At 40.9% G+C, this 24,152-nt stretch overlaps 1 protein-coding gene across 4 annotated transcripts in view; it reads right to left on the bottom strand.

Moving 5' to 3' along the window:
- Positions 1 to 24,152, bottom strand: part of NRP1 (neuropilin 1) — a 139,340-nt gene that overhangs the window by 11,177 nt on the left and 104,011 nt on the right. For 2 of the 4 annotated variants that reach the window (XM_058681519.1, XM_058681521.1), the window contains exons 9-13: positions 19,395 to 19,726; positions 14,706 to 14,850; positions 11,205 to 11,309; positions 6,784 to 6,843; positions 903 to 1,040 (exon numbers count right to left, since the gene is read on the bottom strand). In XM_058681519.1, coding sequence (XP_058537502.1) covers positions 903 to 1,040; positions 6,784 to 6,843; positions 11,205 to 11,309; positions 14,706 to 14,850; positions 19,395 to 19,726 — 780 coding nt within the window. The remainder of the gene's footprint in view (positions 1 to 902; positions 1,041 to 6,783; positions 6,844 to 11,204; positions 11,310 to 14,705; positions 14,851 to 19,394; positions 19,727 to 24,152) is intronic. The other 2 variants (XM_058681522.1, XM_058681523.1) reach the window with 1 other exon arrangement.

Raw genomic sequence — 24,152 nt, 5'->3', positions numbered from 1 at the left:
CAGAAAATGCCCCTCAAAGGTATCATTTGAGAAGCCACCTCTTCAGTGAACAGTCCTGTAAGTCTCCCTGAGTAGGGTAGAAGTCGGTGGGTTGTATCTGTTGTGTATGGGAGTGTGTGTATATGTGGTCTTTGTAGGACGCCGCTGGATCTTTACACTGGGTGACAAGATGACTAAGAGGAAAACAGGATGGCGGTGGATAAAAAGTTCTTGGAGTGGCTGTCAGCCCCCTGTAACCCCCAGCCCATCCCTCTGCCCCTCATTAATCTTAGCAGGAAAGCAAGACAGGAGGTGGCGTGGGGTGAGGTTTCCACCTGCTCAGAAAAAATGGGCTAGATTTACAACCTTCCTCTAAAGAATAAGAATCCCACCCCACCTTCTTCCACTTCCACGTCAAGGGTCAAGAGAGAGCAAGCAATAGTCTCACTTATTGTTTCTTTAGCTGCAAAATAAATGAGATGACATATGTCTGGACTTGCTTCAAAATAATCCAGAGTCAGGGGTGATAGGGATAAAATAAGAGTCCTGTGATTTAGTGCCTGTTGAAGTTGGGTTATATACATATAGGTTTCATTTCACTAAGCCTTTTCTGTTTGAGTATACTTGAAATTGCCATAAACAGCTCAGGAAAAGTATGAAACAGGTACTTATTCACACATCTTTACCCAGTTTGCTATTTACCAGAGAGGCAGCCAGTTGCCAAATTTAATCAGCTTTCTCTACCACTTGGCGGACAAGCATCCCTTCTAGGAAAGGAGAGCTTGGTAATTCCAGGAAAGGAAGGCATGAGTGAACGCATGGTAGTCTTTTCAAACACCGCTGGTCCCACAGACCACAGAAACCCTCCATAGCCACACCTTTGCTAATTCAAAGAAATGAGGCCGAAGTGAACTCTCCGTTACCTGTGTGATCCTGAATCGGTCCGGTTTTGCTGGTCAACACGCTCCACTTGAGCTGCACGTGATTGTCATGTTCCCAGTGACAGAATGTCTTGTGAGAGCCCCAGCCAAATTCGCAGTTAAAACCGTATGTTGGAAACTCTTCAGTGGGTGGAAAAGAAAAATAGAGAAAAGCAGAGAAAGACAAATTTAATCATTTAGGTCAGAAAGGCCTTTAATTTGCTCACAGAAGGCACAATTTATATAACTTAACGTATGTTTGAAAATTCTGGGAAAGCCACAAAATCCAGGATTACCAGGAAACTCAAAAGACGCATGGAGATGTCAAAATGTTTGCAAAATCACGTTTAGGATTTTTTTTTTTTTTTTTATCCAGCTTTAAAAAGATTATGGACTGCCTGCCAAATTGGTTTTACATAAAATTTCCAGAAAGGTTACTTTCCAAGGCATATATATTACATCTGTAGCATTCTCCCTTGGTCCACAATATTTAATATGAAAGATACTCTATTCTTGAGTATTATATAAATTGATATCCACCAATGAAAAGAATCTTAAGTACAGATTGACCTGTGAACCTTAAAAGTCTAGAAATGTGACTGGGCTGGATGTCTCATTCTGGAGGCTATGTGTATTCTCACCATTCTGGCTAATGCCTCAGGTCTTTAGGTCTGATCTCTGAAGCATTTCTTAAGATTATTTTTTCTTCTGTGCTTTGTATCAGGTCAATCAATTTTAAATGTAAGTTTCTGCTTTTTTAGTGAATTTTAAAATGTGTATGTAAATTGTTCACCCCACTTAAAACCCAGGCAAGTTCACGTAAAGCCAAAGCATTTTTAAATAGCTGCGCATTAAAAAAAATTTTTTTTTTCATGTTCAAAGTGTTTCCTTTGGAATCTAAAAAGAAAGTATGAATGGATTCTCAGAGGGATTATTTATTTTGTGTGTTCTACAAGGTGCTATTTGACTGTGGTGTTTTTTTAAACCCCCATAGCTTTACTTTTTTTACTCAACTCCTTTTTTTCTTAGAAGTAGCTTCTCTTGTTAAGTATGGAAAAAATGAAATCATAATGGCTTGGATTTTGTTTTTGGTAAACTGAAGCGAATAATAAAAATAATCCTAAAGATAAAATTCTCCTGCCTCTGCCAGTCCCACTCCTCCCCATTACATAAAATTAAACACACAAAGCGCGGCTGTTTTCTCTAATGAAGGAAGGTCACCGCTTCTTGAGTTTAGGTAGTCCACAAGATGGCAGCATTGAAACGGAGAGAAAGGTGCCCAGGGCGTCTCGCCAATTGGATCTTGAACATTCCTCAAACAATTCCTATGTACAATAAGGGAGGTATAGTATCATATGTTGTATTAGGGTCAGCCTGAGATCCTAGCTCGCTTTGATCTTTAACTTTGTCCGTGTTTAACACGACGTAGCCTGCTTTCTTCTCGGAGCCTGGGCTCCATTGCCCCGCCCCCACTTTAACAATGGCGGGAGGGATTTTAATGGGAAGATTTAGTGAATAGATAAGGATGATTTACTTTGCATTTTTAGTTTCCAAGGAACCCTTTTCAAATGCTAATGTAGAATTTTGGAAGGAATGCACCATATGCATTGTCAAAAGGGAACTGGATGGATTCTCCCATCCAGGGACAAGGAGACCTCCTGAGGGGTGAGGGGTGGAAGGGTGCCTAGGGCCAGTTTGGGAAAGTAACTCTAGTGTGAGCCACGTGATGCATATAACGTGCGGACTTTGTGTTAGTGCAAAAGGGCTGTATTTCACAGCTATGGTGTCACTGGAGTGATATATTTCATGTCTAGTTTATCCTAACCATGAAATAGGGCTTCTTAAAGCATGAGAAACCCTCTCCAAAATTTACCACACTTTTGAGCAGCAAGATTGAATTATGCAGATGAACTACAGTCCATTGAACAGTGACTGAATGGTTGAGCAACCTTGGATGCCAACACCCACAAACCTGGAATGTACTGCCGCATAATCTCATGTTAGAAAATGTTAATATTGGAAAATGTTAATATGTGTGTGGTTTTGAGTTTCCTCCTTAAATGTAGTTTAGAAGACATGCACATGTAGGAAGGCAGCAAGCCATTACAGCACACACATTTCTGGTTGTATTTCTGGTTAATACATCAAATTATTATTGTATAGTATAGAAAACCACACCATGCATTATTTTGGCTCTTAATTTTCTGGTGATAACAATAAAATATATGAACTTGGATGTTTTGGTAATGACCAGGACATAGGACAGCCTTGCTTGAAAGGAGGACTCAAGCATTTCTGCAGCTGTACTGCTCAGTGGTCTGTGTTTATCTTCTCATGTTTTTTCCAGTCCTAGGAACTTAACAAGGCAATCTGCTCTAACGTTATGTATTTTACTACTCTTTCATCTTCTTGTCCCAATCATATAATCTCTGGCAATCTTGCTAATTTAAAGGAAATACTCTTTTTTTTTTTTTTTTTTTTTTTTTTTTTTATCAATGCATATGGTGGCAAGGGGTGTGGGTGAGAAAATGTTGAAAATTCAAGCCTGGCCAGAAAGGCTATTAAACACATAAAATATACACAAACATTTATAGGGAAGGGAAAGAAAAAAGAGATTGAGGGAGGAAAAAAGAAGGACAGAAGCAGAAAAGAGGAAAGAGAAAGAGAAAAAAGCAAATTGATGAATGAAGTTAAGTATATAGGACTATTGACCTTTCCGTCTTCAAAATATTCTCCAGGCCCTGTGGCTGCATGATTCTCATTAAATTCATTGGGAATAATCTGGCTAAATCCCTTCTTGACTCTTAAAAATAGCAGGAAACAATATTCTGAACTTAAAACAAATTTACAGCCGCTGTGAGCACGCACCAGCTGCAATTGTTGAACTATCTTGCCCACAGTCCAATCATTAGCACCATATATGCACAAGGATTTAATTTTAGAATCTGCTTTTCAAAACTTCTTTTGAGGATGTTAACTAGCTTACTCACAGACTGGTCTTTCAGTCCAAATAAGTGGAGGTGCTCAGGCCCATGTAATCAGAGGTTAGGAATATACTCTGAGCTGCTATAGGAGTGTTTGCAGATCCTCAGAGGGTGAGATGTTTCAGCAGGGGGAGTTAGATTTAAAAATGCAGGGTTTCTCATCATTTCCTGGCAAAGCATTAATAGGCTTTTATGCATCTGATTACAACCCAGGCAGTATATGAATGTTATATATCCACTGAGTTTATTATATTGATAAGAATCCACAAAAATGAAATTTTAAGACTCTGCTTGAGTATCTAATGGTTTCAGCAAAATGAGATTAGATGAAAGTTCAGGGGTTCAGTTTGCTGCTTGTAAAGATGTCCAAAGAATCTGAGAACTGCAGAACAGTGTAGATCAAATTATCAGATAGGTGGGTCCCACCACTGGGTGAACACCTCAAAATCAGACTTGGCCTCTGACTTTATGTACACTCTGGGCCTACTGAACTGTTCTGAGCATTGGTTTAGCCAGAAGGTGACAATGAACAGAACTCCTCAAAGAAGGTCAGACTATCCATTATCCACAAAGACTGGGAGACAGATTCAGGACTCAAACAATGGAAAAACAGGAAACCAAGGTCATTTGTGGAACTCAAAACAGAGCAGACAGCCTTTATCAGTAAGCTCTGGTTTGACATAAACTGGTTTAGATGGTGGTCACTATGGGTCTTACTGGTTCTCGATCTGTACATCTGTGCTCTGACCACAGTACACCCTCTGAGATGGCTGGCCCTTGAACTCATGCACAAACTGAATGCATTCACAAAGTCATGCCTAACCTTCCACCTCCAGGGAGAATTATCCCATTTTGGAATCTGGTGTATACCTTTCCATTTTCTCTAGAACTGTTGCTCACTTTTAGTTTTTAAATGATCCCTAGCTCTTTTGATAGGCAAAAGGAGAGAGGAGTTGAAACAAGTTCATTGGCAACTTCAGAGTGGCTTTATTTTTTAATTTTTAAAAATATTTATTAAAAAAATTTAATGTTTTTTTTTTTTTAATTTTTTTTTTTTAACGTTTATTTATTTTTGAGACAGAGAGAGACAGAGCATGAACGGGGGAGGGGCAGAGAGAGAGGGAGACACAGAATCGGAAGCAGGCTCCAGGCCCTGAGCCATCAGCCCAGAGCCCGACGCGGGGCCCGAACCCACGGACCGCGAGATCGTGACCTGAGCCGAAGTCGGACGCTTAACCGACTGAGCCACCCAGTTGCCCCTTAATGTTTATTATTTTTGAGAGACAGAGAGAGAGAGAGAGCATGCAAGCAGAGGAGGGGCAGAGAGAGAAGGAGACACAGAATCCAAAGCAGGATCCAGACTCTGAACTGTCAGCACAGAGCCTGCCGCAGGGCTCAAACCCACGAACTCTGAGATCATGCCCTAGCCAAAGTCAGACGCTTAACCAACTGAGCCACCTGGCCGCCCCTTAGAGTGGTTTTAATTAACTCTCTGGCAAGAGAAAAAACTAACAGAGCAGTTAATATGTTTGTTACATCATTAGAACTTCATGTTTTCACCTCAGCCCTCTTCCCTATGACAGAAGGTCACAGAAAGCCAGCCGGCAGTTACTCCACAGAAAACCACCCAAGAGGGCCAAGTGCCCCCAGAAAAGTCAGGAAACAAGCGAGGGGCCGGGCTTCACTCATGACCAACTGTAGCCATCCAGCGTGGTTGCACAACCCCTGGAGGCCATACTTTACAACTTGTAAAGTACTTTGGACTATAGTTTTTTCTGAATTTAGGTGAACAGATACTCTTCTGTTTCACCTTTCCGTAGCTGGGGGTGTCTGAGCCATGGGGTAGCAAGAACTCTGTCAACCTGAGCACACCACAGGGAAACTTGGGGTTAAGTTCAAGTGAAGAGAAGTTTGTTTTGCAGTTTAATCAGGTCAACGGTGACAGTGTCCTTTAAGGAAGCATACTAATTAGAGCAGTCCTTTCTACTTTCTGCCTAGCTGGGTAGTGTCATACTGTTGAGGAAACATTGATATACACCACACGCCCCATTAATAAATGACTGTGGAGGCCAAGGCTGAGTGAGCTTCAATAAAGGAAATGGGAGAAGCTGGAAAACTGACCTGGTCACCTTACTAATGATTAACTTTAAAGTATTTAAAACCTCTGATTGCTTATACTGACCATTTCCCTTCGTGTGTGTCTGGGGGGAAGAATTTTACAGAATACTAACAAAATACAAAAGAGAGAAGGGGGGAGGCTGCCATTTCACTGCCGCTGGCCGCTGATAAACAGCAAGCCAAGGGTTTGAAAAGTCATTATGCTTTCCTATGAATAAAAGGATGCGGAGGCGCTCCCGAGGGCGCCGCTCTCCCCCCGCACAATCAGAGCCCTGGTTTCCTGCACCCCACTTCGTGGCACGCCCACTGGAAACGCTGTTGTCAAACTGCCAACTTCGTGGCAGGCAAAACTGACAAACTTTGCCTGTCTCGGTTTTGCAGAATTGTGATGAAAATAAATAGTCAGGCTGCTGCCTGTGAGATTTCCTTCTCCTGTAGTTTGCAAACACAGTCCATGTCCTAGATGTGCTGCGTTAAACAAAGTATGTTACTCAGTTCCTTCAGTCGGGAGCTGGGATTGTCACCATTTGGCAATTACTGATGGAGAAGGAAACCTCACTCCCGGCTGCACATACATGTGGATGAAAGGAAAGCAATATTTATGGCTCATGCTTAGAGACCAGATGCTGCGTGGCGTCCCTCTTCTAGGACTTTGGGGGAAACCGAAACCAAGAAGCTGCGCAGGGCACTATTTCAGGGCGTGGAGGGGGGCGGACATGCACTATTTGGAGGGGGGGGGAGAAGCACACGTGGAATCTACGGCATTTTGTTTTGTTGGATACCTGATTGTATTGTGCTGTCTATTATTGTTGGTTTTTCTGTGGTCAGCACGGTGGTCCCACCTGAAAAACAAAAATAGTGACAGACAAAAATGAGAAAAAGTAAGCATTGGGGATAATAAGCATTAAAGAAATTCTGCATGTGTGCATACATCTGTTAGAGGCGAACATTTTCCACAGAAAATCCTTCCTTTAATTCCGCCTGTAGTAATTTGTTTTACTTAGATTTTGTCCACCACGATAGCAAGTTCAAATAAACCACTAGTTTTTACTCAACACATTTGCTCATAAAGCATCCAGGCGGTATGGACAGTCTCAGACTTTGTTCCAAGGGCATTCCCTGGTTCCCAGGCTAAGTGTGCTACACCATGGTGACAGTGAAGGGCAAAAGCCTCCACAAGTCCCCAGTGACTTGGGAATTAAACTTGACCTGGGCCTCTTAAGCTTCAAATAGTTTCCCAAGGTTTCAGATGTGTGCCTTCAGGGGCGGTGTAGGGCTGCTCCCCACAATCTATTTTGAAAACTGTAGGTTTAAGAGGGCGACAGCAGTTCCTTTCTTTTGCTGCTGTAGTTGTTTATTTTTCCCAAGGACAAATATTCTGCCCAGTGTGTGATTTGGAGAAGCTGCAGAAAAAGTTCACAGGCCCAGAGAACTGGAAGTTTGCACAAAGAATATCCTGAATGTTGTGAGCTCTCAATCAGTGGGGCAACTTTGGAATTCCTGGTGAGGGAACCAGGTGCTGATTTAGCTCCACCCTCTTTTCTTCTGCACCCTGGTGCTTCCATTTTCTGCTCCTCCTCATTATTACACTTCTGGTTCTGGTTTAGTTTTTTTAATGTTTGTTTATTTTTGAGAGAGAGAGGGAGGGGCAGAGAGAGCTGGAGATACAGAATCTGAAGCAGGCTCCAGGCTCTGAGCTGTCAGCACAGAGCTAGATGCGGGGCTCAAACCCATGAACTACAAGATCAGGACCTGAGCTTAACCAACTGAGCCACCAGGTGCCCCTACACTTCTGTTTTAAAGTCGTGTTCTTGAACTTGCCAAACACAAGAATCACCTGAACGCTGGCTGAAACTGCAGCTGCCAATCCGCCTGTCCTCCTTGGAACTCCTTGAACCAGAATGTCCAAAGTTCAGGCCTTTAAATCTGAATTTGCAAAAGCTTCTCAGGTGAGGCTTATAACCCACTAAGTGCAGGGGAAACACCGGTTTGCTGTTTATTACATAAGGTGTTGGAGCCATTTCTCCTTATGTGTATCTGTTTTGCAGATTATGATCAGAGATAATCTATTTGTTACCCCAAGAGGGAAAGCCCAGGGCAGACTCAGGGGAAGGACATGGGGTGGGCTCATGAGTATCAGGGAAAGTTTGGGAGGTGGTTAGAAGGTGCCATTGTACACCTTCCAGTAGGATCATTCAATAAAGATGTGTGATCATCTCTATTCTGGCCAGGTCCTAGTTTCACCCTGTAGCTGCCACAGAGCAGAAATCATCTAGATCATGAATCAGAGAGCCGTAAAATCATGCTCTTGGGATGGTATGAAGATTTTGGAGCTAATTGACTACAGCACCAAGTCATGTTACCCTTGCTTTCCCAGCAAATACGCTGGATGAGCGGTCACACGTGTGTGTGGCCTCAATGAGGCAAGCATTAGGAAGAAAGAATTATATATATTATGGGTTAAGGAGGTGAATCTATAATGGCAGAATTGGAGGGAAGCCAGAATACATTAGCATTCTGTTCCCAGTGGTCTCAAGGGAGAAAGACTCAAGGTGAAAATTCACTTTTTAAAACTGATATGCATTATCAGTTTTGTTATACGTTGGGAGCCAAACTCTGATGTTGGGTACGCACAGACCCAATGAGAAATTTGGCCTCCTGGTGCCTTTGAAGCTAATTGTATTATCTAATGACTTCAACAGCATTTGCAAATGAGTAACTTCAGGGGTGAATTTTCACCTTGGCAAGCAGTGTGGGAGAGCAAAATCTCTCCTCATTTCCATGCATTTTGGTAGAGTTCACCTGGAATTCAGTGTTGTTTGTAAGTAATGAGCATTTTGGTAAAATACGTATTCGCCACTATATTCAAAGCAGCCAACCCAGGAGGAGAAATTAAAGGGACACCATCTGCATTAAGGAACCAAACACCATGAAAGAGAGCATTCATCCTAATTTCCACACCCCCTCCTATCAGGATAAGGTGAGGATGCTTTCACTTTGGCTCCATTACACTCAACGTGCCAAGTTTGAGGCTCTGTCAGCAAAGCCTGTGACTGAAGGAGCAAGGAGTGTGTGTGAGCCTAGGATGTGAGCTGTTTCCATGCAAGGCGATACCCGGGTCAGGGAGGATTTTGCTCCTTGCAGAAAAGCTTACATAGGAGCACACCCTTTCTCAGAAAAGGAGAACAAGTAACTTCATAAAGCAAAACAAGTAAAAACAGCAACAACAAGAAGAAAACCCAAAACTGGCCGCAATGCAATAAATGAATTTGAAACATGAGATGCCTTCTGAAATCACCTCTTCGATGGGGGCGTAGAGCAGGCCTTATCAATACCTCTGGAAGTTCTTAACATATGTCTGATTCATAGAAATGTTGAGACAAACAGGCTGGCTCGAGAAAATAACTTTTTTTTGCCATTGTAATATGTAAAAAAAAAAAAAAAACTAGAACTTTTTTCTATCTTACCAATAAATGATGTTAAATGCTGTAGATAAACTATAACCTTGTACATTTAAAAGACTGTCAGTGTTTCTACTATAAATGACCCATTTTCTGTGGTTTGTTACTCGTTTGGCATACATAATTTGCTCCAGGCTAACATACTTGCCCTATTTCATTCAAAGGGTTCAGTTTCAATTGATTCAGTCATGAACTGATCCAAAAATGAGAAGGTTGGTTGTTCTGATATGAGAAGTAAATCTGAGGCTTTGTTTCTAATCAATATTAACTGACCACTTTAGGGTTTATAAAGAAAAGAAACTTCTCCACAAGAGGGCAATTGAAAGGGTATACTGTGATGACTACAGTCGTTCCTTTTTATGAGGAATTTCACTACAGATGTGTGACAGGGTCCACAAAGAGCCTGAGGTCTGTGTCAGGGTGTTTACAAGCAATCCTGAGAAGGTTCCACAGGACCTGGTTCATAGAATGGTACTCTGTTCTTAACATCAGCTGTAGGGTTTTCAGCTTGAACTTGACATCTCACAAAGAAAGTACGTCTACATTAATTAGTTTTTGTGGCTTTTGGCTGCTTACACACAAGATTTGTTTTCAAAAGCCCATAGTAACATTTATTGGCCCTATGACTGTAAGTGATTAGCCTGGAAGTTTGGAGGGAGACATCCTTAGGAGCTGGGATTTAAATGTAAACCAAGTTCATGGTACTATGTCTCTGAGCTACATTTCACCTCTTATTCTATCTGAGTGCCGAGCTCTCTTGCTCTTTCAGAGGAGAGCTTTTGAAGTAATTGGAAATGTACTGTGGGACATTTCCTTCCAGATTTTTACATTAATGCATTAGCCAATAACATGGCACTATTATGAAGTTACATGGTAACGCCTTCAGTTTCGCCCATGGAAATTAATTATGTGGGCTCTCTGAGTCACCTCTGGCTAAAAATACAGACCTGTATCCAAGGGCTCATGTTTAATCTAAAATGAGAGTCAGATGCTATATGAAACTGCATTTGACCCAAGTGGCGATAAAGGTCCCACAGTGCCTTTGGCAACAATAGGGTGAAAATCCTACTGCCTTGGCCAATTTCCAAGTGGTACAATCCCATTTCCCCACTTGTCTAATATTTCCTCTGCCATTCCAAGTAGAAGAGAAGGTCACTTTGTAGCTCTTAGGGTTTTAGAATGTTATGGAGTAATACTCTAAATTAATTAGTGAGGTATTTGGCACACACCGTCCCTGATACATTTGCTAGTCGTTGCTGATGTGAAATAAGAAGTAATTCTGCCTTTGTAAATTTCAATGTAAAATGATTTGCAAAACCCTAACTTAAAAGCTGCATTTCAAATATAAGCCTAATTTCATCAATTAGTGGGGTAAAGGTTCCACTCAAAGCATTTTGCCCTTGTTCAAAAATGCAAATAAACATTCTAAAGTGTGTGGTTGTGTAGGGGTGGTGCACGTGTTGTGGGGGGTGGGGGTTTGAAGGTGAGGATGAGTTTAGCACATGGAGCCATAGAGAAATTCTTATGGAATTAAGAAAATCCTAGCCTCTGGCTCTGAAAATGGCTAAAATAATTGTGTCGAACGGCGGCGGCAGACGGCATGAGGAAAGGAAGCAGTGACCCCAGTTGATGATGGCCGCCACCGTGAGGAGCTACACAAACATGAACAGACATGCACTAGCAGGTCTCCACTACGACATGACTGAAATGGCACAGCAATGGGATGAAGATGGTTTCTGCACCTGTGAGCTGGAAGTCATCACCTGTTCCGCTGTGGCAGTTGGCCTGGTCATCATCACACTCGTCCACCAGGTTCCCGTTGGGAGTGGTCGGTCCAGCTGTAGGTGCTGAAACAAGATCCAAGGATTACTACCTCACACCTCTGAAATGCATTTGCAAGGCTCTGGCTATTGAGTCTGCTAACACCTTTGCAGAAAACTCTAATCTGTGGTAAGAAGGCCAGGAGCATGATTCGCCTCCCTTTCAGGAGCTAAATCTACTTGGATTTGGCAGAATTTGTTGGGGACTGCTTTGTTTTGGTATTTGATCCATATCTGTTCAGTAGAGCTGGCTGCCCTAGCATTTTATATATTGCTATCTACATAAACATCCTTTTTGTGAAAAGTGCTTGCATTCTCACTGGTTATTTATTCATGACCCTGGAATTGAGAACTTTGATGACAGAGATTCTGCTTCAACTGTTTTTCCTTACATTCTCAGTGGGCTAGAGAATTCGCCTGTCATGAATTCTTTTACTTTCTTAGTATTAGCTAAGCTTGCTAGGTTTGTATTAGAATTTTTCTCCAAAAGGGAGTCTCAAGATTCACTTTTAGTACAATATTGTTCTTTAAAAAAAAAAAAAGAAAGAAAGAAAGAAAATTGTGAATGACTCCATTTCTCTTTAAGTAAGCTTCTCAACTTGTGATCCCCCTCTCCAGAGCAGGTGTTTGAGAGGAGCTGTCTTAGATGTCCTGGGGTCATTTTCCCTTAACTCCCGGAAGATTGCATTCCACTGTGGACAGGTATTCCTGTATCTTTGAGTGTGTAGTTGAAAGGTAGCCAACATTAATCAAAGACTGCTTTTGAAGTTCTTTAAACTTAGTTTGGTCTATTATTTTTCAGCCTGTTACTCATTCTTGCAATCTGTTTAATATTTTACAGTTTTTGGCATTACCTTTCACTTTGCAAGGCTTGAGATAATGTACGGCTCTCAATGTCTGAGAACCAGACAAGATACTGGGAGTGGGGGCCTGTTCTCTAATAGCTTCTGGCCATGTGTCTGGGAATGTGTTGGTAACTGCTTCTTTCTCAATAAAAAAAATGATAGTCTTTGTTATTGTGCTTAATTACTGAGCAGAGTTATGACAAATATAGAAATGTAGTTAGGAGCGCCTGGGTGGCTCAGTCGGTTAAGCGTCCGACTCTTGATTTCGGCTCAGGTCATGATCTCATGAGATGGAGCACTGTGTCCAGCTCTGAGCTGACGGTGCGAACCCTGCTTGGGATTCTTTCTCTGACCCACCCCCCTCTCAAAATAAATAAATAAGCATTAAAAAAAAAAAAAGAAAGAAATTTAGCTAGCTTCAACTTCCTCAGCTGCCCAGAGCACACACTAGGAATGTGTACAGAGAATGTGCACAGTGTTTAGGTACACCATCTAGACTTTGTGAAATGCATACACACACATTTTGGGCTCCACTTACTGCTATCAGTGAATCAGTGGAATCCTCCCTGCTAATCCAGATGCTTGTATTCACTGAGTTACGTGCCACTTTTAAGTATTTTAAACTCTCTATTCATCTGCATTCCTTATGGGATTTATAAAGGAGGAATTCCTCATTGGAAGTGGCCCAGGGTAGTACCTGGTTTAAATTTAAAAAATAGAAAGTGGATAATTTTTATTTCCCAATTTTACTACTTGGATATATTTTATCTTCTGTGATTCTCTAATTGTGTCTTGTAAATGCTAGCCCCAAACAGGATAGACACTTGCAGAAGGCTCAGCTATATCTCACCATCTTCCTGTATCCCTCTAGGTATGTCCCATGGCACAGTCATGAAGCAGATATTTTAATAGGGCCTGTTAATCATTTTAAGGAAGAAAAAAAAAAAAAACACTCCCTTTCACAGATTGTGTCAAAAAGTTTTGACATTACTTTCCCCGGATGTTGGTTTCTCTTATGGCTAAGGGCAACTTCCTCACTTTTGTGAGTGCTTGGAAACATCTGTGGCAAATCTCTTCACCAACGATTTGTACCTCTCACTACAGAGTTGACACTGGCAAACTGCCACCAGCCTCAGTCTTTTCAGCCATCCATTCATTCCACCTCTTAAATCAGTGCTGCTTTCTAGAATCCAGGCTGATGACCTGCATCATGGCAACCAACTCCCTTTTCCAGATGAACAGGTTTCCCAGTAAATGGAACGAACATTGTCTGCAGTGGGTTCAATCTGCCCATCCCTCTTTGTTTCTTGGTATCTTTGCCAAAGTCCTGGCACATAGTCATTCTTAGTCTGTGCTGATAGTGACTGGATAATTCAGAGGTCTGAGATATGACTACAGATAAGGAAACAACTACACAATAAAGAATGGGAGATAATGGCCTGCTTTAAAATAAATACATACAAAAGTAGCTATGAATTATTCACTAGTATGGTGATTTATAGCTTCAGATTCTTTAGTGCATAAGAAAAGTTTTATGATGTTTAATGTGCTCAAGAATGTAATTATATTTGGGTAGCTCAAAACACAAATAATTTTGAAACCACAAGAAGGTGAAATTAAAAAGCATTCTTTGAAACAACCATGAGCATATGCTCAATTGATTAACATCTGGGTACCAACAATAGCCATTCTTTGAGCTAACCTAGAGAAAGACCTTTATGGGGATGGAAAAGTTGGTTACTCTTTATGCCCAAATCTAAGGCAGATGGGAATTCTAATGCACAAAAGCATTAGATGGTACAATAAACAACTATCATATCATTTTTCAAACATTCCTTTTATTTATTATGTGATTAAAAAATGCAGAGGTAAGTGCAGTTCTGAGGTCAGTGTGTGAGCTGAATTTGTCCTAGAGATGACTTTCATATGATAAGTGTATGCAGTAATATCCTCAAACAGACCTCACCGTACATTCATACATATTATCTCATGTAAAGTTTTGTTTCTCTGCAGTAGCCTAAGCAGTTCATTCAAGATAATGGTGGTGGTTCTGTCTGTCAAATGCTGTTTCCCACTAGTATGAGATGGCAGTCAACACTGCAGACAGAAAGTTGAATGGGACACAGATGGCTAAACAACACTAAAAAGTCAAAGGAATTAGTGATTGCCAGGGGTCTAGGGGAAATTGCTTGATGGGTGGGGGTTTTGCTTTGGAACTAGATAAAAGTGGTGGTCGCAAAAATAACTGTGAATGTACTAAATGCCACTGAATTGTTTACTTAAAAATGGTGAATTTTATGTTATGCAAATTTCACCTCAGGAAACTTAAAAAAGTCAAAGAAGGCAACCCAAAGAATCTGAGGAGAGTTCCACAAACAACCAATACAAAAGTGGGATTCTGAAGGCACTGTTTGGTGGAATGTGCTAGAACGTCGAGCCTCACAGACTGACAGGCACAAGGTAGGATCACCCAGGGGAAAAAGCTGGCAATTTGCAGCCGCGCCATCAGGGGCATAAATGCATGAAGAAAGAGATTAAAAAGCGGGAAACTAGAAGGGACTCGGGACGTTGTAATTACCTTCCACTTCACAGCCCAGCAGCTCCATCCTCAGCCCCAGTCCTCCATGAGTGGCTCTCTCAGGGTAGATCCTGATGAATCGTGTGGAAAGAGGTGGAAAAGTCCGTAGCTCTGGTGTATCGTAGTTGTTGTTTCCTTCAAAAGACTGAAGTAGGAGAAACACCATTGTCAATAAAACCTCCGTTTTGATAGAGGAATCCCTCCAAGACTCTTAATAGGGCAGAGAAACAGACCCCATCCCACCACCTCGTAAATGGCTGACATTTCTTTCATAAATGAGAAAGGGGGGGGGGGGGACAACTAAACCTTCTCTAAGAAGTGACAGATGTCATTTCTCAGAAACTTTGAAGTACACACTGAGGCTATACCAGAAGCTGAGGATTTAATGAGACACGTTTTCAATGCTATGCTGATGTGCCTTCAAGAAGTGACACTTCTACCACCTCCTTGAGGTGGAGGAAGAGAAGTCAGGAAGAGAAGCTGCCATTTTTCAGAGCTATGTTAGACACCACATTTTCAGTGACGACTCCTGTTACATTCTCTTAAAGAAGTGGGTCCTAGTTTGCTAAAACCTGTAGAAGAGGGAGTGATTAAATTCCTGAAGAAGGAGATATTAAATTTAATGTAGTACAAGTGCTATTTAGTTAGGAACTAGGCTTATTCCAACTCACTGAAATTGCTATTTACTTAAGCAGAACCACCAGTTGGAGGCATTTGTAGATAAAAGAGCCTCTCAGGAAAGTAACAAGGGTCCTGGCTATCAAGTGAGGCTCTGATGCCTGGCTGAACTGCAGTGTGAATGGGCTCCTTTTTTTGAAATACATTCCTGACTTGAAGTCACTGTGACATTCTTCAGGGGCCAGGCCACCCATTGCCCGTGCTGCTACTTGATTATTTTATTTCCTTTTTTACATTGACAGGGAGGTCAAAATCCTTGAGTGGAATCATAAGAAAATGGAACAATATTTTTTTCAAGAAATAGATAAGCCTTCTTCTATCCTCTTCTCCCAACATTATTCTTTAATCCTACCCCTAAAGGGAGGTGGGGAAGGAGATTAGGAAAATCAAGTTGCCTTATCATTGCGAGTGTCTTGTTATACATGAAACATCGCATCATGTTTCCTGGTGCAAGGCGTTGTTCTAAGTGCTTAAAGTATATTAATTCATTTAATCCTCAAAACAACTCCTTGAGGTACATTCTATCATTATCCTCAGTTGACAGGTGAGGCACAGAGACGTCAAGTAATTTGCCCAAGGCCATACGTACAGTAAGTGTCAGAGCCAGGATTCAAACCTAGGCAGTCTTAACTGGGGCCCTTCACCACACTGCTATGATGCCTCTGCCCTTAGAAATAATCATGTCTAATCTCATTACATTCAGGCAACTGAGGTCTATAACCAAGGCCACATACTTAGTTTCCTTAATTTTTCTTTAAATGTATTGCAGTTTGGTTACTGACTGGTAGATTAGATTGAGTGGATGGCCAGCCACCAGGCCATGTCAGTCAGGAGCAGGGACCATACCCGATTCCTGGATCAAGATGTCATAAGCCAGCAAAAGATGTGATCATTCAGTGGTAGAAATATCAGGGCTAAAAGGGACATGTAAGTGAAAACAGACAGATTGGGTTGACTGTGATGTGGCCAGAGGTTCTCTGAGTTCCAGAAGTAAATTAATTGGTCGTATCCAATCCAGAAAAGTCTCCAGAAATCTAAAGGACATGGTTAACACAGACTCACTTCTTCATCTAAAGCTGCCTTCTCTATTTTGAAGAGTAAAATCATTATTGGGGTTCTGCACTCTTGATGGAACACAGTTGCTTCCAGTAATTGGGAATCTGACGTATATTATTGTTAGGCCCAATTAAGTGTCGTCAGTGAGATATAATTATAATGAAAACAACATTACTATGCATGCCTGTTCTATGTTAATATAGCTCCAACAATCACAGGAGAAAAGCACTTATAGCTATAGACTCCCAGCTCTTCTTCTAATTTTAACTTGAGTAAAGAATTAGGACAATGTAGAAAATTATAAAAGCTGTCCGTGATGAGCTGGAAAGAATATTAGCAGCGAGGATCTATATGGAAATGAGCTAACACTGCTAACATAAGATTGTTTATGAAATATCTTTGTGTCCTGTTACTCACCATGGTTTAGAAGAAGAGGGATTTGAGCATTTAGATCTCCTCTCTGCTTAATTCAAAGACTCTGATATACCTTGTCCATCATGTACTACTTGAGGGTAGGAAGTGAGGAGCAGGATATAGGGGATTTTATAGCCATCAAAGTACTGTTTTATTCATAAAACCCAGTACTCATTCTACTATTACACAAAAGATACTTGGCATCCTAAGCAGGTGACCTTCATTTGTAAGTTTAAATAGAGTATGTTTTAAGTATCATTATACAATTTAGTAATATGCACTGCACCTAAACTGAAGGCTTTACCCATGTCCTTTTGCATCTTAAAGATTTTATTTAAGGAGAAGGACATGTCAGGAATGACAGATTAGGCTCTATGTAAATAATTTAGAGGCTTTTGTGGTTTTAAATATCATAGGGGGATGATAATGATGGATAAGATCATATTTGAGGAGAAAAATCTCACATACTCATGAGTGGAGTTTTTTGTTAAGATCGAAACCTGTGTGCTGGCTCCTGGTGGAATTCTATGCGCAATGTACTACAGTAGAGTGATAGCTCTAGACTTAATTGCAGACTCGATGAGGCACCTTATCCAAAGCATATGGTAATTTGTTTTCTTTCTCTCCTAGAACCCTCATGTTGAAGGTGTCACAACACCTGCTGTTGTCACAACAGCACCAGGATGCTGCTGATGTGTGGCATATTCACACTTTGTGACAAAGTCAGAAGGCTCACAACTCCTCTGAAAAGATGGGCTCTTAAGGGGAACTCCGGTTTCTGGTGTTTATTTTACTTTTTCTTTTATCAAAACAAGAGGGGCAGGCATAAAGGGGGTGGGGAATGAAATGAACACAAGAAGGAAAGTAGCTGTAATGTAGATTTAAAAAAAAAACACTGGAAATGGTTTAGAAACCACAAGTTAAGTAGGGGCGAGATTGGAGAGAGATTCTTACATTTCCGACAGCATCATCACTGTCAGTGGTCTGCCACACTGGTGCTGACCACGGCCTTGGTGGATAGGTAGCCAGTGGGGACAGGTGGTCTCTGCAGAGTCCAGCTTCTGGACAGAGGGGGATCTGGCTGTGCCATTGGGCTTTTGTTTCCTGCCTGCAAAGCCCTTGGCTTGAGTCACTACATTCAAGGCACATCACCACAGTCGTTTAGAGTAGGAGCAAGGATAACGTTCCCTCCAATGGGCTAAAATCTTTTCACAAAAGGAGTAGGTCCTGAGCAAAGCGGAGATGCAAAAGCTGGGATGGAAAGCCAGTTGTGTTGGGTGTGAGAAGTGCCATCAGCTGAATACTTCCCTCAGTGCACACAGAACTGATGGTCTATGGGTTGTTACTTATTCACACTCAAACCAGCCATCATCAGGCCTAGCTGGTGTTGTGTGCTCAGAAAATGCAAATCAGTGCTCACTTCGGCAGCACATATACTAAAAAAAAGAAAATGCAAATTAGTTTGACCACCAGCCTGAGTAAAACATAATCCCTAAAGAATCTGTTTGGTTAAAAAAAAAAAAACGATACCACGTGTTGTGATGAATGTTGGAATATCTCCCTTATCATTGGATCAAGAGCCAAGTGTATTTTAAAAGGTTCTAAGGCATAAAAAAAATACTCCAGCATTATTCACAAAAGCCAAAAGGCAGAAACAATGAAAGTGGCAATAGGTGGATGAATGGATACGCAAAATGTGGTATGTGCATACAGTAGAGTATCATTCAGCTTTAAAAAGAAATGGAATCCTGTTGCTCCAACTTGAGGACACTGTGCTAAGTAAAGTAAGCCAGTCACAAAGGAACAAATATTGTATAATTCCACTTATGGGAGGCTCCTGAAGAAGTCAAATTCACAGAGACAGAAAGTGGAATGGTGGTCGCCAGGAGCTGGGGCATCAGGAAATGGGAGTCATTGCGGGGTGGGTACAGATTCTCAGTTTTGCAAGATGAGGAAGTTCTGGAGATCGGTTGCACAACAGTAGGAATGTACCTAACACCACTGAACTTTACATCTGAAAAGGTTAAGATGGTAAATTTTAGGTTATGTGTATGTCACCACAATTAAAATGTAAAAAAAAAAAAACAAAACAAACAAAAAACCAGCAACAAAAACCCCCCAAAAACCACTTAAATGAGGGATGGGTGAGAGAAGGGAAAAGGGATGGGGGTGGGGCAGTGGCTAACAGATTAAAATTTGTTGAGAGATTCTGAGTTTCTGCTGGGTTGCCCTGTCAGTCCCCAGGCTCCCAGGCTCTGGGCCGCCCTGTCTCCTGAGTGTCGAGCTTTCCCCTGTTCCCTAAGGAAGGAGAGGCGGCCAGCAATGTAATTCTTTTCTGCGTTGATCTCAGATACCACTTTTAGCATCTCATTCCTGTCTTCCCTAGAATGGGGGTCTTACGGACACCATCCACACTTCCACTGATGTCATGGCTTAAAAGAAATACAAAGTCGTACTTCCTCAGGAAAATGCTGGAGGTCCTGGATTTAAGTCAATGACATGACTTCCTCCCCAGCAGCTGCTCCCATCCCTGGATCTCACCTTAGCCTTGCGCTTGCTGTCATCCATGATCATTTTCCAGTCTGAGCCATTGTTGCTGTACCCGATCTTGAATTTCCTCATGAACACCTTGTTTTCCCTGTGCTTCCCCCCCTGAATGATGATGCCCCTCACAATCTTCTCTTCCCCCAGGTCCACTTGGAGCCACTCGTTTATGTATGGGTGAGGAGCAGGTGGCAGTGCCCAGCCGGAGCGACTGGTTACCAGGCGAATATTTTCAGGCATCCAGTTTCTGTCCCCTTGGTTTGATGCTGTTATCTGGGAGTCAGAGATCAGTCCAGACACCATACCCAACATGCCAGAGCAAGGATAATCTAGAGGGTGGAATGAAATAGATGATGTAAAATGATTTTCTATAACTCTCCATGCTTAGAAAGAGATTACCACAGACTGAATAGGAACACTGTACCCATTCATATACATTTTTAAGTCTCTGGATCATTTGACATTAAACCAAAGCTCTCCCTCCCTCAAACCTTTCTCCTAGACTTATAGCACTCCCTCCCACACTCACATTCCAAGAAGGAAACTCTTCCGTGAAGATATACATTTCCCCATTTTTGAGTTCTTCCAAGCTTAATGTCAAAGTACTGATGTTCCAGTCCCTTTGGTATCTAGAACTTAGCCCTAGATCTAGTACAGGCCCTGCCCAACAGAGGTTCAGTTTATGATAGGCTGGAGATAGGAAATCAGTAATTCCAACAGCCGGAGGCTGTTCTGCCCACCCCTTGTTCTAACTGCTGTAGGAGCTTTCCACATTGTCGTCACAAACGTACCATGTCCAAACCCAAATGGTCCTTTTCCCCTTGATACTGAATCTCTTTATCAAACTCTGTGTTTTAACCAGTGGAACCGCCTACCAGCTAGTTTCTGCCTAGTCATCTAGTCTTTCTCTATTTTATATATTCCATTCCTGTTCTGCTACTAAATCCTGTCATATTTTCTTTAAAAAAAAAAAAAAAGTATGTTGGTTGGTCCTGCCTTGTGGTCCTCATTTCCTTTTGGCATTACTCTGGTCTGCACCCTCCTGGCCAAGGTGCTAACTGGTCTGGTTGGCTTGTCAGACCCCAGTTATGAATCTATACCATCCATAACTGCCAATTCACTTTCCATAAAAAATTTTTTTTTGCAATGTCATTCTTAAGCTCAAAAATCTTCCATTGCTAAGTAAAATAAGCCAGACACAAAAGGACAAATATTGTATGATTCCATTGATGTGGGGTATGGAGAGGATTCAAATACACAAAGAGAGGAAGTAGAATGGTGGCCACAGGAACTGGTGGGAGGCAGGAATGGGGAGGTGGTATTTAATGGGTACAGAGTTTCAGTCTGTGATCGTGAAAAGCTATGAAGATGGAGTGTGGTGATGGCTGCACAATAATGTGATTGTACTTCACACAACTTAATTGTACACTTAAAATGGCCAAAATTATAAATTTTATGTGATGTGTATTCACCACAATAATAAAAGAAAGAGAGCTTTAAAAAATTTCCATGTCCCCCCATTATTTATAGGACTATATAAAAAGTCCATCCAGCCTTTGAAATCTTCATTTTGGTTTCATTCTGTTTATCTAATTTTGTTTCCTCTTACTGACAGCATATTTCAGTGAATCCATCTTTTTGTATACCCTAGATACAATCCTCATCATTATCTTTGCTCAAAATGTTCCTGCTGCCCCTTATCCTCCTGTTGACAGAGGTAAGTTCTGCTGAAATTTTAAAACCCATCTTAAACTCTTCATGAAAACGTCTGAAACTATTCTAGCCTTTATTCCAAACTCTCCCTTGTCAGAAATATGATTGCATGTGCAGGAAGTAGCACACAGTTTAGCATTAAATTGTTCTCTCCATGCTTTAAAATTGGTTATCTTGCATCCACAGCTAGATTATAAATTTCTCAAAAGCAACAAACAGCATCAGGGGCACCTGGGTGGCTCAGTCAGTTAAGCATTCAACTTCGGCTCAGGTCATGATCTCAGAGTTTGTGGGTTCGAGCCCTGCGTCAGGCCCTGTGCTGACAGCTCAGAGCCTGGAAGGAGCCTGCTTTAGATTCTGTGTCTCCCTCTCTCTCTGACCCTCCCCTGTTCACTCTCTGTCTCAAAAATAAATAAACATTTAAAAAAAAAAAGCAACAAACAGCATCAGATCTTTTTACATCTTCTGCAGCAGTCCAAGTAGCTTCTGAGCATAAGGAGAGTATCAATCATTGATTAATTGACTGGCCACTTAATAACAAATCATTCAATTATTCTCCTTTCAAAACTGTATGCTCAATCAAAGACATGCATAAGAATGATAACCTATTTTTCTTTGAAACAACTCAATTCTGCATAATATAACTAAAATTTAGCTTAAAAAATATAGCCATCCTAAATGAGAGGCATGCATTTAATGAGATTAAACTGTGTCCATGTTATCAGCTGGTCCTTAAGAGTTAATTGCTCAGATACTTTCCACTGAGTTGTACATGTCAGGTCATGCCATTTCTTTATCCAAGCATTCAGTCCCGGCTCGGAATTATGCATGTCCTGTCTTCCATGCTGCAGCCTTGAAAGCCTCTCCTCATTTTACCCCATTTGTGACAGGCATAAATAATGGAATAAAAAACTTCCTTATGGGGGTGGGATGGAGGGAGGCTTTCTTTCATTCTGTTCCCTCCACTAGGAAGTCCCCATTATCTTGCCCTTCCCACTATCTAAACCACTACAAATCTTGAGCCATTTTTGAATGCTACAATTTTCCCAATATTTCCCACTAGGCATGGTTTTCTTTCTATGAGAATCTTCTTTAGCACTTTATGTGCATTTCTCTATATTGATGACCCTATGCAGCTCCTTGGATCGCTGCTATGGCCTCACCAGATTTTGTCTTTGAGGACATGAGCCAAGTCATATTTAAATTTTTTCTAGGACTCCTTGAGCCCTGCTTTCTATGGTATTTACTTAACAAATATTTGATAAATGAATCAACTTATTAACACAATAAAGGCAACTGCCATTTTTCTCAAGCACCCTTTCCTGTAATTCAGTCACAGTAGCTGCTCTTGGCTGGGACCTGGATACAATAAATTCAATGAGGATTAAAAAAAAAATTATAAAAAGTCTATGAAATTGTAGTGCTAAAAATAGAAGTCACATTTTTGGTCACTGTGGTCACACCTGTCTGATTCAAAATCAGCTTTTATAAAGAAAATGTTTAGCTAGTAATAAGTACCAGATGTTACCATCTGGACAAAAACACAATTAACTTGAATATTGTAAGGAGAGCACAACTCTTACCAGATTAACGTCCTTTCTCTAATGCAGACTTGGCTAAGGCAGAGTTTACATATCAACAAACCTAGTGATGCCCAGCCCCCATTCTGCTAACAGTACAGTTAGACCCTTGTTCCTTCTATAAGTCTGCCTCATCCAAAAAAGAACAGTGAAGAGGCACATTGATTTGCCTTTAACTAAAAATTAGCACTTTTAACAATGTTAAATAACAATTATTAATTCAACAATTTAATAACTCACTTTTAGCAATGATTAGGAGAAAAGTTACACTAACATTTCAAGGTTTGAATAAGATACTAGGATCTAGTTCTATTCTTCCATAGCAGGCTTGCTCAGATGTGCTTTAGCCTGGCTGCATGTCAAATCCTTTGGAAATAGTGTTGCCAAATTTAGCAAACAATCAAAGAAAAACAACAAAACAGGAAACAGGATGCCAGACTAAATTAGAATTTAAAATAATGAACTTTTTGGTATAAGTATGTCCCAAATATTGCATGGGACATACTTATACTAAAAAATTCTTTGTCATTTATTGGCATCAAATTTAACTGGACATTCTGTATTTTACCTGGCAACCCTGTTTGAAAACTTAAAAAGCAATATTAGATGGAAGGAAGAGATGAGTTCTGTGGTGGGGAATTAAGGTGATTCTTTTCGTTGATATATTATGGTAAAATTATACAGTTTTAATAGGAAAACTGAGATATACTGGTAAATCAAATACTCTGTTTTAGAGAATGAGAGGGTTCATGATAACTGCATTTGATGGGTGAAACTGAGTGAGCATAATTTAATCTTCCCATGATGACTCAGGATATTGTGGCACCTGAGATCATCCCTCCAAACTTTGATTAACATAGGAACACACTGATGTGGGCAGAAGTACCAGTTAAGACACTTCTGGTTAACAAACACAAGTTAAACGAGTTTGTGGTATGTTCTCATACATCAAGCAGTAATCCTCCAAGATTATTTTCCCACATATCCATATTTGCCGAAATGATGAAGCCTGCTTTGTCAAAATAATGAAAATGCTCCTTTGGCAATCACCTTTAAAACAGAATGGTTTTTGCTCCAATCTTGTTTTCTTTATATCTCTACATGGTGACCACACTGTATACTCTGGCTTCTCTAGGATTATTGTATTTCTAAAAAATAATTTCTGAATACAAAAATTAGGTTAAAACTTAAGGGCTCTGGAGACTTTGGAAGTAGAGTGATGTATTCACAGGATAACTTAATTCAATAGTTTTTGTTTGTTTTAATCCAGTTTGAGTTAGGAATTGCTAACTGAAGAGGAGAGGGTGGTATTTTGAAATTCAGTCATTTGTGGATAGAACTGCAATTCATTCATCCATTCATTCATTCAAAAATAAATGTATTGAGCACTTGTTCCAGGCATACAGGATACAATAGAAAGTAAGGCAAACATGGCCCCTGCTTTCACGGATCTTACAGTCCA

The sequence above is a fragment of the Neofelis nebulosa genome, chromosome 8 (genome assembly GCF_028018385.1).
Source record: "Neofelis nebulosa isolate mNeoNeb1 chromosome 8, mNeoNeb1.pri, whole genome shotgun sequence".
Taxonomy (NCBI): domain Eukaryota; kingdom Metazoa; phylum Chordata; class Mammalia; order Carnivora; family Felidae; genus Neofelis; species Neofelis nebulosa.
This window is presented reverse-complemented; position numbering and strand designations above follow the sequence as displayed.